The sequence below is a fragment of the Pocillopora verrucosa genome, chromosome 13 (assembly GCF_036669915.1).
Source record: "Pocillopora verrucosa isolate sample1 chromosome 13, ASM3666991v2, whole genome shotgun sequence".
In the NCBI taxonomy this organism is placed as follows: Eukaryota; Metazoa; Cnidaria; class Anthozoa; order Scleractinia; family Pocilloporidae; genus Pocillopora; species Pocillopora verrucosa.
This window is the reverse complement of record NC_089324.1, coordinates 4339744-4353789: the sequence shown is the minus strand read 5'-3', so window position 1 is coordinate 4353789 and position 14046 is coordinate 4339744. Positions and strand designations below refer to the sequence as shown.

Below are 14046 nucleotides of genomic sequence, written 5' to 3'. Positions count from 1 at the left end.
GTTACATTAGATGTGGAAAATTTTGTAACGCCGTGTAAGCGATTTTCTCGTTTTGAGATTAATGTTAGTGTATCTGTTTGGCTGCCATTTGGTCATTGTTTACAATTATTTGGCGTCTGATTTACCATGTTTTGAGGTTTTACAGATTTCATTGAATCTTCGATATTCCTTTTTTTTTTTACTGTTCGGCGTTCAAGTCTTGAAACCTTATTATTACGTATATGATGAAAGATAAAGTTGATAACCGACTCGTCATTTAAGGAAATATTAGAAGGAAATTTTGAAAGAAATGGTGGAGGGAGAAGGCTGTTCTCATTTCATTCTATGGCTCGTCAAGAAGAGAGCTTGCGTGACGTGCCAAAAGAATGTCTGCTCGGGGGTTAGTAGATCGTAAACTCTTGTTCTGAGTCAACATTGAATTTATCACTTTCCAAGTATGACTGTTGGTAATGACCAACGCATCCCACATTTACGCCTATTAAGGCGTCTCGCTTTCTTTATACCCGAAAACGAAATTTCAACCAGAGTTACGGTTTATTTTGATTTTACGTTTAACTTTCATTTCATTTTTTCTACAAAAAATACTCGCACTGCTTGAAGTTGACACAACGTGATCATTCGTGAAAAGGACGCCCGTTTAAATGGCGATAGGCTAAGCTTTAAAATCAGAAGCCTTTATTACACTTCTGGCTTAAAACGAAAAAAGAAAGAGGCAAATATCTGAAGAACTGTGTGAATTCATTAGCGAAAAGGAACTAAATGTTCCTCTCAATATTCCACTTGGCTTATGTTATGAAGACGACCTAGGGCGAATGTCGTAATCGGAAATCAATCCGAGATATCTTCCTTCCCACGGTTCTTCCAAACAAATACAATCGTTGCATTTCAACACGAACAGCAACACGCACACTCTTTCACAGTATCCGCTGACCAGTAGGATCAAGGAGGCCAAAGCGTTAACAACCTCAGGTGTAGAGTAAATTTCGAACTCGTTCCGGTGAAAAAGACCAAATTCATCTAATACATAATTTATCTCGACGCTTCCCCTAACGATCAGAAGTCGAGTGTCTTATTTATTGGGCTTTTAACGTGAAATCTCATTTTAACATTTTGCCGAATTTCTTCGAGAAAGGGGAATGCCTGCAGGGAGGATCGAATGATACACCGAACAGTTTTGTTTTGGTTTTAAGTGTGGGATTTGACTTCGACATGTAAAACATCCTTTCACAAACTCAGCTGAGAGCCAACAAAATTGCGATGTCTTCCGCTGCTTACACGCCGTTAGATGATACGGACACAGATGATCCTAAAAGGGGGCAAGGTAAATAATTTCTTAATGTTTTTTTTACTGGGTTTCGAGAATTAAGCTTATCTGAAATCGAATTTCAAAGGTTTCGATCTTGTACCGAACAGTGTTTGTAATTCAAATTTCATGAACAGACATGTTTTCCAGTACACATGAATGTTGATGTTAGTGTGTTCTAGTGCATTTAATCAACTAATCGAAGGCAAATTTATCGAAAACCTTGAGGTAATTCCCGGAAAGTAATATTTAAAATTAACCCATCATAGGAACTACAGCCAGTATTGAAAATGTCCGTATTACTTTGCCTTTGTAATTGTAGAAAAATGAAGAAATCATATTATGTAGGCGTTAAAATCAGTCTTGTGTGAAAAAAAGCTGACCAGCTCTTATAGAACCTTTTTTCAAAGCAATGGTCTATTTGAATGATAGTTTTCTTTCAATTTTTGTCAAAATACAACAACGAATTGATGTTGCATGCGCGTTCAACCCACAGTTTTTGGTTCCATAAATAAGATGTAATGCCGGTTATATTGTCCTCTGCTACTGTTTGACGTCTTTCCCGTATTGTCGCAAGTAATTTGATTTTTTAGAGCATTTTAGTCTCGAAATTAAAGTGGACTTATTCGCGGGTACAGTGCGAAGTCGAAGTATTACAGGATAGTTTAGAGCATTTTGTTTATTAAAGAGACACTCTACTCGCTGAATAACAGCAACTGCAACTGGTTAATTGGCAGACAATTCCATAATACACCAGATTTACTTTAGTCAGTGAATCTAGCTTTAACCCTTGGAAGAATGACCAACAAGGAATTTCTCCTCAAAATAGCAATACATTTTAAAGTAGATGGATGATGAGAAGAAAAGAATATATAAACTAGGGAATATTGATTGAATTAACCTTCAAACTCTTAGAACTGATAGTCAATTCTCCCCTCTAGCTGCTACACATTTTCTTGTAAATTAGTGAAGAGAATGTGGTGTTTATGAAAGAAATCTACTTCTACCTGACAAGATTGAATATACCCACTACTTGTTTGCTGGATAATGTAGGGTTATAATAGAGAGATGTTACATGTTAATCACTTGTGACGGTGAAAGGGTAAAACAACAATTCTGAGAGGTAAAATTATGTGAAATTTATGACAGACAGTACAAAGACATGATCTTTAGATTGAGGCAGTGAAAGGGTTAGATTAAAATTGTTTTCTTTTTTTGTCCCAGTTACAGAAATATTATATCTTTTTTCATGAGATTTATTGGAAAATTAATTGATAATTTTCACCTGTTTGCCTGCAGGGGGCTTATTAAGTGCCATTTTAAGTTACATACGTGGGTGTTAATGGAGAATGTGATCCATAGAAAAAAAAAATATGAGGTAGTGATTCATGGCAAAAAAAAATTTGGGAAAAATAGGATCATATTGCATTGTAAATTGTTGAATAACTACAAGGTTGATTTTTTTTGCTTTAAATTTTGAAGGTATGAACTAGGTACCTAAATAATTGAATGGATTCAGTCTGTTTCAATTTGTTGCAACTTTGTCAGTTACATGTACGAGTACATCTATGACCTTCTGTCTTCAAACATTTTTTTTTAGTTGAAACTTCAATGTGTGTATCTGTATGTTTAGTCTGACTTTATAGGACACTGTTGTTATTAATAACAATGTTTTTATAGTGTTCCTACATGTATCTGTTTTAACACTCATAAAATAAATCTGCTTCTTGAGTATGGCATTTTGAAGTTTTGAAGGTATGAAGCAAATATTATCCACGGTAATAGAAATTTTTCTCTTCAAAAGAGAGATTAAGAGGTTGGCTATTTAAAGGGGAAAGGGAACCATTTCTGAAGTATTGTAGTTCTGAACCATTTCTTCTGAGTAATAACATACTGAGTATGTTTTGTTATTCAGCGAGTAGAGTGATACATTACTGATTGTGCCTTGTAGCTTCAATTTACACTTTTTAACATATTCCTTTCATGAATTGTAGAAAATGAAGGGGATGAAAGGAAAGGAAAGGGAGAAAAGTCAAAATTACAGAAAATAAAGGTATGTTTCTATATGCTATGCTGGTGTAATTATCAGTGATTTTTTATGTTTACATGTAGTTCTCTTAGCCTAAAGCTCATTAATAAAATTAGTCTTGGCAGAAGTTCCTTTTTTAGATTTTCAATTCTTGCCTTGATGTAGTAATGCTGTACATAAGCCCAGTTAACTTCCATTAGTGACCAAGACGGAATTTCTCCTTACAATATCAATACAATATCAAGCAGAAAAGTGATGAGAGTAAAGAATAATATCAGTTAGGGGATCATGAGTTGATTCAATACCAAATTTTCCAAACTAACATTACAAGAACTGTATGGCAGATAGTAAGGAGAATTTCTAAGGAGGTCTTGGGAGTTAAAGAGTTAAAGTAAATGTTTGTGTATGGAGCAGCTGAAGTATTTCTATATAACACAGGTTTTAATTTTGTCCCAGAATTTAACAAGATAGAAATGATTTTTCTTATAGAATGTGTTTCACAAGACTGGTTACCCGAGTGCAGTGTGGTATATTTTGGGAAATGAGTTCTGTGAGAGATTCTCATACTATGGGATGCATGGTAAGTTATACTGATTGCAATCTAGAAGATGAGTAACACCCCAGGCATTAAAATCATAGTTGCATAGTGTAATTAAAATTCTCCATCCAATTAAAATACTCCGTGCAATTAAAATACTTCATGCAAAGAAGTCTATTGGTGACATGACACAAACTTGGAATCTTCAGTTTAAATAGATTTAGTTGAAATGGTTTAATGTCTTTGGTGTTTAAATTTGTTTAGTTGGATAGCTTAATAATTTTATTCATTTGGTATATCACTCTTATACTTGTTGTATATTTAGGAATCAGGTTATTGAATTTTTAATATTATTCATGTTATTAAAACTTTACGTCTGTTTACCTTGATTAACCCTTTGACTCTCAAGATCTGATCACTAATTCTCCCCTCTAGCTGCTACACATTTCCTTGTAAATCAGTTATGAGAATTTAGTGTTAGATCAAGATAACAACTTTTATCTGTTTTCTCAATACCTGTTGGCAGGATTGAGTATGGATATTATAGGGAGAAGTTCCTCATTAATCACTTCTGGGAAGTAAAGGGTTAAAGGTAAACGGACTTAGCTGTGGATCCCAAAAAGAAAGAAGGAGGAAAGTACAATTTGAAAGAGAGACAATTTACATGACTGGAGGAGAATGAGAAAAACGTTTTTTGGACGTAATACCAAAGTCCTGTTAACCCTTTAACTCCCAAGATCTGATTATTAATTCTCCCCTGCAGCTGCGACACATTTCCCTGTAAATTAGTTATGAGAACTTGGTGCTAGATCAAGATAGTAGCTTCTATCTGATAAGTTTGAATATTCTCATCACCTGTTTGCTGAAGAATGTATGGATATTGTAGGGAGAAGTTTTATGTTGATCACTTCTGGGAGTTAAAGGGTTAAAACTCTGGGTTTTGCGATCTTTACTGACCACAGAATCCACCTCATGGATAGTATGTAATTATTTTTCTATTTTCCCTTTACAGCCATTCTTGTCATCTACCTGACACAGATGTTGAAGATGGATGATGACTCTGCCACAGCAGTTTATCATGCCTTTAACATGTTGTGCTATTTCAGTCCTCTTTTTGGTGCAATGTTAGCAGACAGTCTGTTGGGAAAATACAAGTGAGTTATTTTACTAAACTACAAAACGTCATATCACAAAAATAATACTTTTTGAAGATGACAAGTTGTGACTCATGCTTCAGACGCTAAGCGATCACTAGATAACAAGTAAAATTATTTGTGCACATGTAATTGTTTCTGAATTAAATTTAATGTAGAGGAAATATGATGCTCAAATGAATCTCTTTTTTCATTTACAGGACCATACTCTATGTTTCAATCATTTATGCCATTGGCAATGTCACTGTTGCTATCACATCAATTCCTGCAGTACTGGCAAAAGTAAAAACGTGAGTAAATTGTTTTTCTAATAAAATGCATTCAACAGTAAGTTACAGTAGTAGCTTAATGACTGGTAACCCTTAAACTCCCAAGAGTGACCAAGACAGAATTTCTCCTTACAATTCTGATGCAATATCAAGGAGACAAGAAATGAGAATAGACCAAAATTTCAGTTAGGGGATTACAGGTTGATCCAATACCAAATTATCCAAAGGAACATCAAAAGAATTGCATAGTAGTCAATAACTAGAGTTTCTAATAAAATCTTGGGAGTGAAGGGGTTAACAACCCTCAACAGATTGGTGATCTTGCATGGGACATGAATGTAAAAAATTATTATGTATTTTATAGTTGTTGAGTAAGCCTTTACTCCTTCAGAAGAAGTGATTAACATGCACAGCTGTAACTTCTCCTTACACTTCCATCAAGTTATCTTGTAAACAGGTTGTGAGAACAGACAAGTTAATCAGCCAGGGGCCGTTAATTTAAATAAAGATCAACTTCTCCTTTCTAATTGACAAGCAAGAGTATGGCAGTCAGTAGGAAGAATTACTAATTGGATCAAAAGGTTAAAATTCTGTCACTCTTAGATTCAGATGTTGTCAGACAGAAAGTTTAATAAGAGCTGGTAACCAGCGGAATTCACCATCTTTGTCATGCAAAATTGCCACCTATTTTCTTCACAGTTAGCATCATCAGAGTAAAGATTGAACTTCCATTAGCTGCCTATTTTACAGATTTTTTCCTTCTACTTCAAAACTTATTAAAACCCCTGGTCTCTGTTTTGAGTGATATGAAAAAAAACATTGAGCTGAGCTTTTAAGAACTCCAAGGAACAGTTTTTCTCTGTGGAAAATCTAGCATCTTGTTGGTGTCTTGTTAGCTGGACTTAATTCTATTTTGAGTTCTTTTTTTCATTAAGGTCTTGAGATACTTGCTCTAACAGTAAGCATTGTTTGCTAGTAGCCTTGTTTCAATGTCAACTTAAGGGACAGGCATTTGCATAACAAGGCAGTTTTTGATGTAACTCTGGGTGGCAGATATTAATTAAAACAAGATGTGGTTTCTTGGGCCATGTGATTTCTTTGTATTTAAACAGTAACTTAACTCTCTCAATACTTCTCTCTCCTGTCAATTTGAGTGGGTTTCAGAGTATTGTCTGGGGGATACATACATACATACATACCTACATACATACATGTAGTTACAAATGTACATACTCTATTGGCTCATACTCTTCCACGGGGTTTTTCAGGGGATCCCGATAATGCATGGAGGTAGAGTGGAGGGCGAGGGGAAGCATCCCATCAAGGGGATGGGAAGATAGGCGGCATTTTGCTACAGAAAATGGACTGAGTTAAGGTGGCAAAGGTCATTTGGCATATGGTGATGACTAATGAATGAATGTTTAGTTGTCCTCTTTTGTTGACTTTTTCTCCTTCTTTTCCAGGGCTGGTCCAATGATTGGATTGCTGTTAATCGCACTTGGTACAGGAGGCATCAAACCATGTGTGTCAGCTTTTGGGGGAGATCAGTTTACTGCTGATCAAGTAATGTACCTGTAGAGTAGAAAGTTGTTATGTTTGAGCTACACGTGCTACATAGTAGTATGTACTGCAATCATTATCATTATGACCACTGTTCCTGCAAGTAAATAGATTATACAATAGGTCATGTGCATGTTTATAAAGTGCAGCACAATGTACATTGGAAAGCTAATATCATAATGACAGTATTCCTCAGACACTAAAATCTAAAGAATACTGATATAAAAACAGCAAGAAATTGGCAAAGATTCACAAAAATTTTTAGTGCAAGTGAGTTATAGGAGTGAATTTTCAGTTAATTAGGTCATTGTGTGTCAGAAATATAGTAAGATGTGGCTCATGGAACTCTAACTTAAATCTCATTTGAAATCTTAACCCTTTAATTCCCATGAGTGACCAAGACAAAATTTCTCCTCACATTTCAATACAATATCAACCAGATAAGTGACAAGAATAAAGAAAAATATCAATTTGGAGATAATTAGTTGATCCAATACTAAATTCTCTAAACTAACATCATAAGAATTTTATGGTTAACAGTAAGGAGAAAAGAGAGACAAACGATAATAAGAAAAAAAAAACATACCAAAAACATACTTATTGCTTTTTAAGTAATTTGCTTTTATTTTATTGCCTTTGTTGCAGGAACATTTACTTCAGAGCTATTTTTCCATTTTCTATTTTGCCATCAATCTTGGTAGCCTTTTATCTATGATTGTTACACCAATGCTGAGAGGCAAGTGATTCAATGTGAACATGTATTTAGTAACACACAGTTGTGCTATTTTAAAGAAAATTAATATACATTGTTTGAAAATCGATTAATATTTACAGTGGGGCATTGTTGGGGTTATCTCTCAAAGAGCAAGCAGAGATGTTCTTAATAAATTTTACAGGCATTGATTCAAGTAGCTGGCTGATGCTTTACAGCAATAAAGACCTTATCAGGTCCCTTTACAGTGCAAACAAGGAAAACTGTCTTTTAGTGCAAGCCTCTTCTACATTGTAAATTCCTGATCATGAGTAATTTTTTTGTTTGTTTGTTTTTTTTTGGGGGGGGAGGAATGCAAAACTGTGTAATGATGTTGAGGATATGTTTTTTTTTTCCCAGGTGATGTGTCCTGCTTTGGTCAGGATTGTTACATGTTGGCATTTGGAGTCCCTGCTTTGTTGATGATCCTGTCAATTGGTACAGTGTAAAATATTTTTCCTGCATTTACAACACTGTCCAAAATTCTTAACCTTTTAACCCCTAAGTGACTAGCATCTAATTTCTCCATACAATATGACCCCTGAATCACACATTATGTACAAAGGAATAAAGGAAATGATCACTAACTAAAAAACCTCTTGATTAACAAATTCTCCTTGTCAGCACCTTAGGAAATGTCTGTAGAATAGTATAGAGAATATTCTTTTTGATATTAGGGTGTAAAGGGTAAAGGGACGCGTGGACTAAGCCTTAATTGGTTTTTGAAGTCACTTCAGCATAAATTTTCCTTGGTAAATACAAAGCAATTTGTAGGGAGGAATTTAGTAGACTATCATTTGTCATGTAGGGCTTATTACCATGTAGCCCCCCACCCCTCCCCCATATCAGTGAACATGCTAAATTTTGTTGACTAGTTCAATGTTTTTTCCACAGCATTGTTTTACTGTGGTCGTAACAAGTACAAGAAAGTCCCACCAGAGGGAAATATTGTTCTACTTGTCAGCTGTGCTGTCGGGGTTTGTATCATCCATTAACTTTTAGAATTAAATTAATTTTACAATATAGTTTTGAATGAAAGAAAAGCTAAAAATGTTTCTTCAATCTTAGTATCATGATTGATCCAATTTTTTAAATCTGATTTGTTTTGTTTTCTCACCAGAATGCTATTAAAAATAAGGTGAAAAGTATTGGTTCAGGGGAAAAGAGGGACCACTGGATGGACTTTGCAAAGAAGGATTATGATGTAAGTTCCACTGAACTAGTTACATTTTTTATTTACAATTGATTATTTTTTGATGCAGCCATATTCCTGTTTTCAAATTATCTCTCATGATAATTGTTATTGTTTTTCTTAGTCAAACTTGGTGGAGGACATCAAAGCACTGTTCAAAGTTCTTTTCATGTTTTTGCCTTTGCCTGTATTCTGGACGTTGTTTGATCAACAGGTGAGATATTTTATTCCTCGACACATAAACTGTTAACCCTTATCAAATATTAATTTTTTGTAATGTAGCGATGTCTGTGAACTGTAAGAAATGAAATCCAAAACCATTGAGAAAACTGTTGTGAAAATTGTATCATTGCTGCTGCATTTCCTTGGCAAACTTGTTTTAGTGACCATACCCTCCCCTTTACCTTGATCGACCACCAAATTCTTGTTAATCATTACAAAGAAAGGTGTAGAAGCTAGAGAGGAGAATCTACAATCAGATCTTGGGAGTTTAAGGGTTAAATTGCTTTTGTGCTGTTAATTTTAGGGTTCACGATGGACTCTTCAAGCTGAAGAAATGGATGGTAACTTAGTAAGTAAATGGCAAATAACATTTCATGAAGTTTAAAACCAGTAGTGGAATTTCATGTTTTGGATGGTTTACACACATGTATTTCTCATAGAGGAAGAAAAATAGGTGAACAGGCAAACTTGGAGAAACTCAGAACTCATTGTCTTTGACAGGCTCAAGGTAGATAGGTGATATCACTCGGCATTGCCAATTACAACAGACACCTGCCTGAACTGGACTGAATTTCTCTCAGTTAGCCAGACTTTAGCCTAAATGATGGTGCACCATACATTACATGTTACTAAAAACCTGAGATATTTTGCTTGTTTCAACACTTTTATACTTGTTAAAATAGTTTTCTCAAATGTTTACCTTCATGAAGAACACATCATTGATATCACTGTTTTCCTCTTAATATGTTATTTATTTTATTGTGCTTTTACAGGGCAAATTTGGAACCTTAAAACCTGATCAAGTGCAGGTCTGTTTTCATTTTGACCATTGTTTACTTATACAGTAACCCTTTACACCCTAACATCGGTATGCATATTCTCCATACTGTTCCCCATATATTTCCTATAGTCCTGACAAGGAGAATTTGTTTAACAATCAAGAGCTTCTTTAGTTGGTGATCATTTCCTTTATTCTCATGACCTTGACGTGTGATCAATGGGGTGATATTGTAAGGAGAATTTAGATTGTAGTCACTCCCAGGCAAAGGGTTCATTTGTGTGGCCATGAGCTCTTTAGACATTTTTTTAATTTTCATTTTTGGCACTGTAAATTCTCTTCTCGTTTTTCATTTTGTATTATGAAATAATTCAAATAGTACACGCGCTCTGATTGGCCATAAAACCGTTTTACATGAGCGTATGTAAACACGGTTTTCGTTCCTCTTTCATTAGTTATTTTATAAAAGAAATGTGAAAATGGTTTCCGTGTTTTCATAGCCTGATGTAAACACTTGGGAGGTTGGGAGAACGCTCGATAAGCTGGAAATCACTCCGCTTCGCGTCGTGGTTTCCTACGCTTATCTCGTGTTCTCCCAACCTCCCGCGTGTTTACATCAGGCTATGAAAACAAGTTTAATTTTTGAGGAAGTTCATCACGATACTGTTTTTGCTTTTCATTAACCCGTTTCTCAGTTGATAAAATCATGAAAACTTCAAAATAAGACTAATTTCAAATATTCAGTGATCAATTCATTTCAATGTAAAGGTACCTTCTGTGAGCCTCAGCTTTCATAAATTATTATTTACTGATCAGTAACAGAAAACCGCAACCGAAGAAACTAAAATAACAAACCTTGAAATAATAGTATTTCAAGTTTGCGCACTGTTTAGTAAATTTTATAAAATAACGAGATACTAAGAGCGCCTTGATTAGTCAAAAACCTATCGTATATTGCACCGGTAAACCAATAGAAGATTTAAGTTTGTCTTATAAAAGCAATAGACTGCACGTGCTATCAGTTTACTGGCGTACTAACCCACGTGCGCGAGCTGGAGACGGGTGATGTATTGCTTAATTCAACAGGTTTCACTGCAATGAGGTTCATATCGTGGAAAGAATGCCCATTTGTTTTTATAACGTTGTATTTCGACAGGCGCTCAATCCAGTGTTTATTCTGATCATGATTCCAATTTTTGAAAACATTGTGTATCCTCTTCTGAGAAAATGCAATCTTCTTGTGAGGTACGAACATACTCTTTTTGTACGTTTTTACCTATTTGTTTGACTCAACATCAGTGAGGACTGTGTTTGTTCTTCATGCGCCTGGAACTTTTTTCTTAACAGGCCCTTACAGCGTATGTGCGCTGGAATGCTGCTGGCAGCATGTTCATTTGTCATGGCAGCCTTCATACAGATTGCAATACAGGTAACGTTGATTTTTCGATTTTCAAGTGAACACTGCATTATTGAATTTTTTTGCTGTACTTCCCCGTGTGAACGGCCAAGGAAAACGAGCTTAATGGTCTCAACCGATCAGATCCAAAACTTAACCAGTCGCGATTTGGTCATCCGCGTTTTCCTGCGCTTCTGGCAGTTTGAAGCTTTCAGAATTCTGATTGGCTATCTGTGATATTTTCCTCTGTCTTCATTGGCCATTGCGTTTACTTTGGTTTTGGTTGTACAACCCTCAACCGCTCGAACGATTTCAGTGCATTGTTGGGAATGTCTTTGGATCGCTGCAACAAGCCAAACTCCGTTTTGAGTTTTGAATGTCCAAAATGATTTGTAACTTTTTAAAAGAGGTCAAGTTATCGGGATTATTTTTTGTTTACCTGTTTTACAGCGAAGTCGAGTCGCAGCGGACGTTCCACCAACAGGTTTCGCCAACCTTCGTGTTATTAATGCCGGAGTTTGTAAAATAAACGCGTTCGGTGTTGGCTTGAACGCAGAGGTGCCTTTGATGCAGGTATGGAAATCAATTAATTACGTTGGTGTTAAAATTTTTCTTGAGTTTTGTTGTGAATGTAATATTTCAGACTGCAGTTATCTTTTCATCTTCCCCCTTAGTGTATTCTCTTTTCAGTCACGTTTCAGCGCTTTGACTGGCCGTTCGAGTGCCCGTTCGCTCGATCGTTTGTTCGTCAGTTCTTTCTTTAGTCGTTCGTCAATCGTGAATTCGTTCGTCCGTCTGTTTGTTCGTTCGTTCGTTCGTTCGTCGTTCTTCCGTCGCTCATCAATCGTGAATTCGTTCGTTCGTCAGTTCGTTCCTTCGTTTGTTCGTCGTTCGTCAATCGTGAGTTCGTTCGTCCGTCTGTTTGTTCGTTCGTTCGCTCGTTCGGTCCATCGCCCGTTTATCTAGTGAGCCAGTCGGTCTGTCTTTCTGCTACCCAGTCAGTCAGCCGGCCAGACAGTTAGTCATTCGATCAGTTAGTAAATCAGTCTGCCAGTTTTTCAGTCAACTATTAATTTTTTTCTTTAATTCATTCGATTTATTGGATATAGATGTTAGACTAGTCTTAGAATTGAACTCTGATCTCGTCTCTTTTTTTTTCCAGGCTTCGGATTATGCTCACGTCCCAGTTACTCTGGATACAATAAACGTAAAAACGGTTGACTGTCCCACCAAACTCACCAAGTCATTCTCGGTGAAGATCAAAGAAAAAGGCGCAACCACTTTCGTTGTTGGAATCGAAAAGAATGCGCTGATTGGAGAGCAGGTACATTTAACAAAGTGTCATGTTGCCTGGATTGAGTTATAAAAGCGTTACAATCATTGAACTATTCACGAAATTGTAACGTTGAGTTCCGCTCAAAAGTTAGTTAACAGTCTCCGCTCGAAACTCGATCCTCGAAACTACTGGGAATCGAGGTTCCAACAAAAGAGGAAAAAGTGGCTGTTTTTGCTATTCAGCCTAACGCTGGATACTTGAAATAACCAACTTGATAAGGCGGAAGTTGGAGAAACAGCCTGGACTATAAACAAATTAGTTCAATTGTTCGGAAACACCCATGAGTATCGTTAGAAATCATAAATGATGCACCAACAGGTGTTTTTGAGTAAACTTTGCACAAAATTTTGTTCCGATGGTAATACTTTTTTTCCTTTTTTGCTCTGGCTATTGTTTCAGATTGAGGATATTCTCGAACCATTAAAAGGAAGTGTAGCAAAAGTCAGGTAGGCGATGAAGTGTATTGAAATGTCAAATCCTTGTCCTCTCGTTACACATGTAGTGCCGCCTAATATCACATGTGGTCATGTTATTGAACTTATGACTTAAAATCTTGTTATGCGGTGATTTGCAATGATTATAAGCTTCCCATGTATTTTAAACTTCATGACAAAAAGATAGGTGATGAATTTGAAAGCGACCTTCGCAGTAATAAACACCACTCAAGCAGTAGTGAAATTAAAACCTAAAAAAAATTCCGGCCTGTACGGGATTTGAACCTAAGACCTCTGCGATACTGGTGCAGTTCTCCTGCGTCTTATTTTCACCACTGCGAAGATCACTTCCTAATTCATTTCTTAAAGCGCAGTTCACACATATATGATTTTCAAATATCTACAGTTACTGAAAAAGGTACGTGGTAAATATATTTATAAACAAATCAATCAGTCACTCATTTCATTAGTAAGTGCCCACATACCCGCGGGCCGTATATTACTGTACGGCCCGCTAAATTCGAAAGTTCGTTTGAATTGAAGTGTTCCTCCCTTTATTTGAACCTAGATGTACAAAAAGTATCTTACTAACCTGGTTTTCCCGGTCTGCACGGTGAGTTAAAGAACCTTGTTTCTTTGCTCGGATTTATGGCCCGCGTGCTACACGCTTGCGCCATAAATCCGAACGGAAAAGACCAGCTTGGTCCGTAACTTACGGTACGGACTTCGAACTCGGATGGTAAGTTTAAGGGAAAAAGTTGCATCTGCAATGAAACGTCCTTCGTCAAAAATGATTTAATTTATTTGAAAATCATCTAAGTTGCCTTGCGCGAGAGGATTTCGGTGACGCTTTCGATGACATAAACTTGTTTTACTGTCACAGATTTTTTCACACTGGGGGTGATGTAGCACCGTCTGTGGACATAAAACTCAACAAAACTTTAACGTACAAGGACATTGGAAGCTTTAAAAACACCGACTACAAGGAACTTTTATCAAAGAAGTAAGTTTCTTACCAGTTTCCTACTCTTCAGATTACTTCGTCCCCAGGCTCTCTCTTCTTTTCCTCAGACCCTGGAAACGA

General features: G+C 36.2%; 1 protein-coding gene and 1 long non-coding RNA gene across 2 annotated transcripts in view; one reads left to right on the top strand and one right to left on the bottom strand.

Annotated features, from left to right (window-relative positions):
- Nucleotides 1-952: 952 nt before the first annotated feature.
- Nucleotides 953-14046, top strand: part of LOC131776692 (solute carrier family 15 member 2-like) — an 18291-nt gene continuing 5197 nt past the window's right edge. The window contains exons 1-19 of the mRNA XM_059092925.2: nucleotides 953-1321; nucleotides 3298-3356; nucleotides 3822-3912; nucleotides 4883-5024; nucleotides 5225-5314; nucleotides 6757-6856; nucleotides 7499-7589; nucleotides 7965-8042; nucleotides 8499-8581; nucleotides 8725-8808; nucleotides 8921-9010; nucleotides 9323-9367; nucleotides 9792-9827; nucleotides 10953-11041; nucleotides 11144-11225; nucleotides 11643-11765; nucleotides 12355-12516; nucleotides 12928-12974; nucleotides 13846-13965. Of these exons, the coding sequence (XP_058948908.2) occupies nucleotides 1258-1321; nucleotides 3298-3356; nucleotides 3822-3912; nucleotides 4883-5024; nucleotides 5225-5314; nucleotides 6757-6856; nucleotides 7499-7589; nucleotides 7965-8042; nucleotides 8499-8581; nucleotides 8725-8808; nucleotides 8921-9010; nucleotides 9323-9367; nucleotides 9792-9827; nucleotides 10953-11041; nucleotides 11144-11225; nucleotides 11643-11765; nucleotides 12355-12516; nucleotides 12928-12974; nucleotides 13846-13965 (1676 nt within the window). The 5' untranslated portion in view covers nucleotides 953-1257. The remainder of the gene's footprint in view (nucleotides 1322-3297; nucleotides 3357-3821; nucleotides 3913-4882; nucleotides 5025-5224; nucleotides 5315-6756; nucleotides 6857-7498; nucleotides 7590-7964; nucleotides 8043-8498; nucleotides 8582-8724; nucleotides 8809-8920; nucleotides 9011-9322; nucleotides 9368-9791; nucleotides 9828-10952; nucleotides 11042-11143; nucleotides 11226-11642; nucleotides 11766-12354; nucleotides 12517-12927; nucleotides 12975-13845; nucleotides 13966-14046) is intronic.
- The window catches only part of LOC136277718 (uncharacterized), a 5720-nt gene continuing 5536 nt past the window's right edge, over nucleotides 13863-14046 (bottom strand). Inside the window, exon 2 of the long non-coding RNA XR_010716001.1 lies at nucleotides 13863-14036. This is a non-coding gene — a long non-coding RNA (uncharacterized lncRNA). The remainder of the gene's footprint in view (nucleotides 14037-14046) is intronic.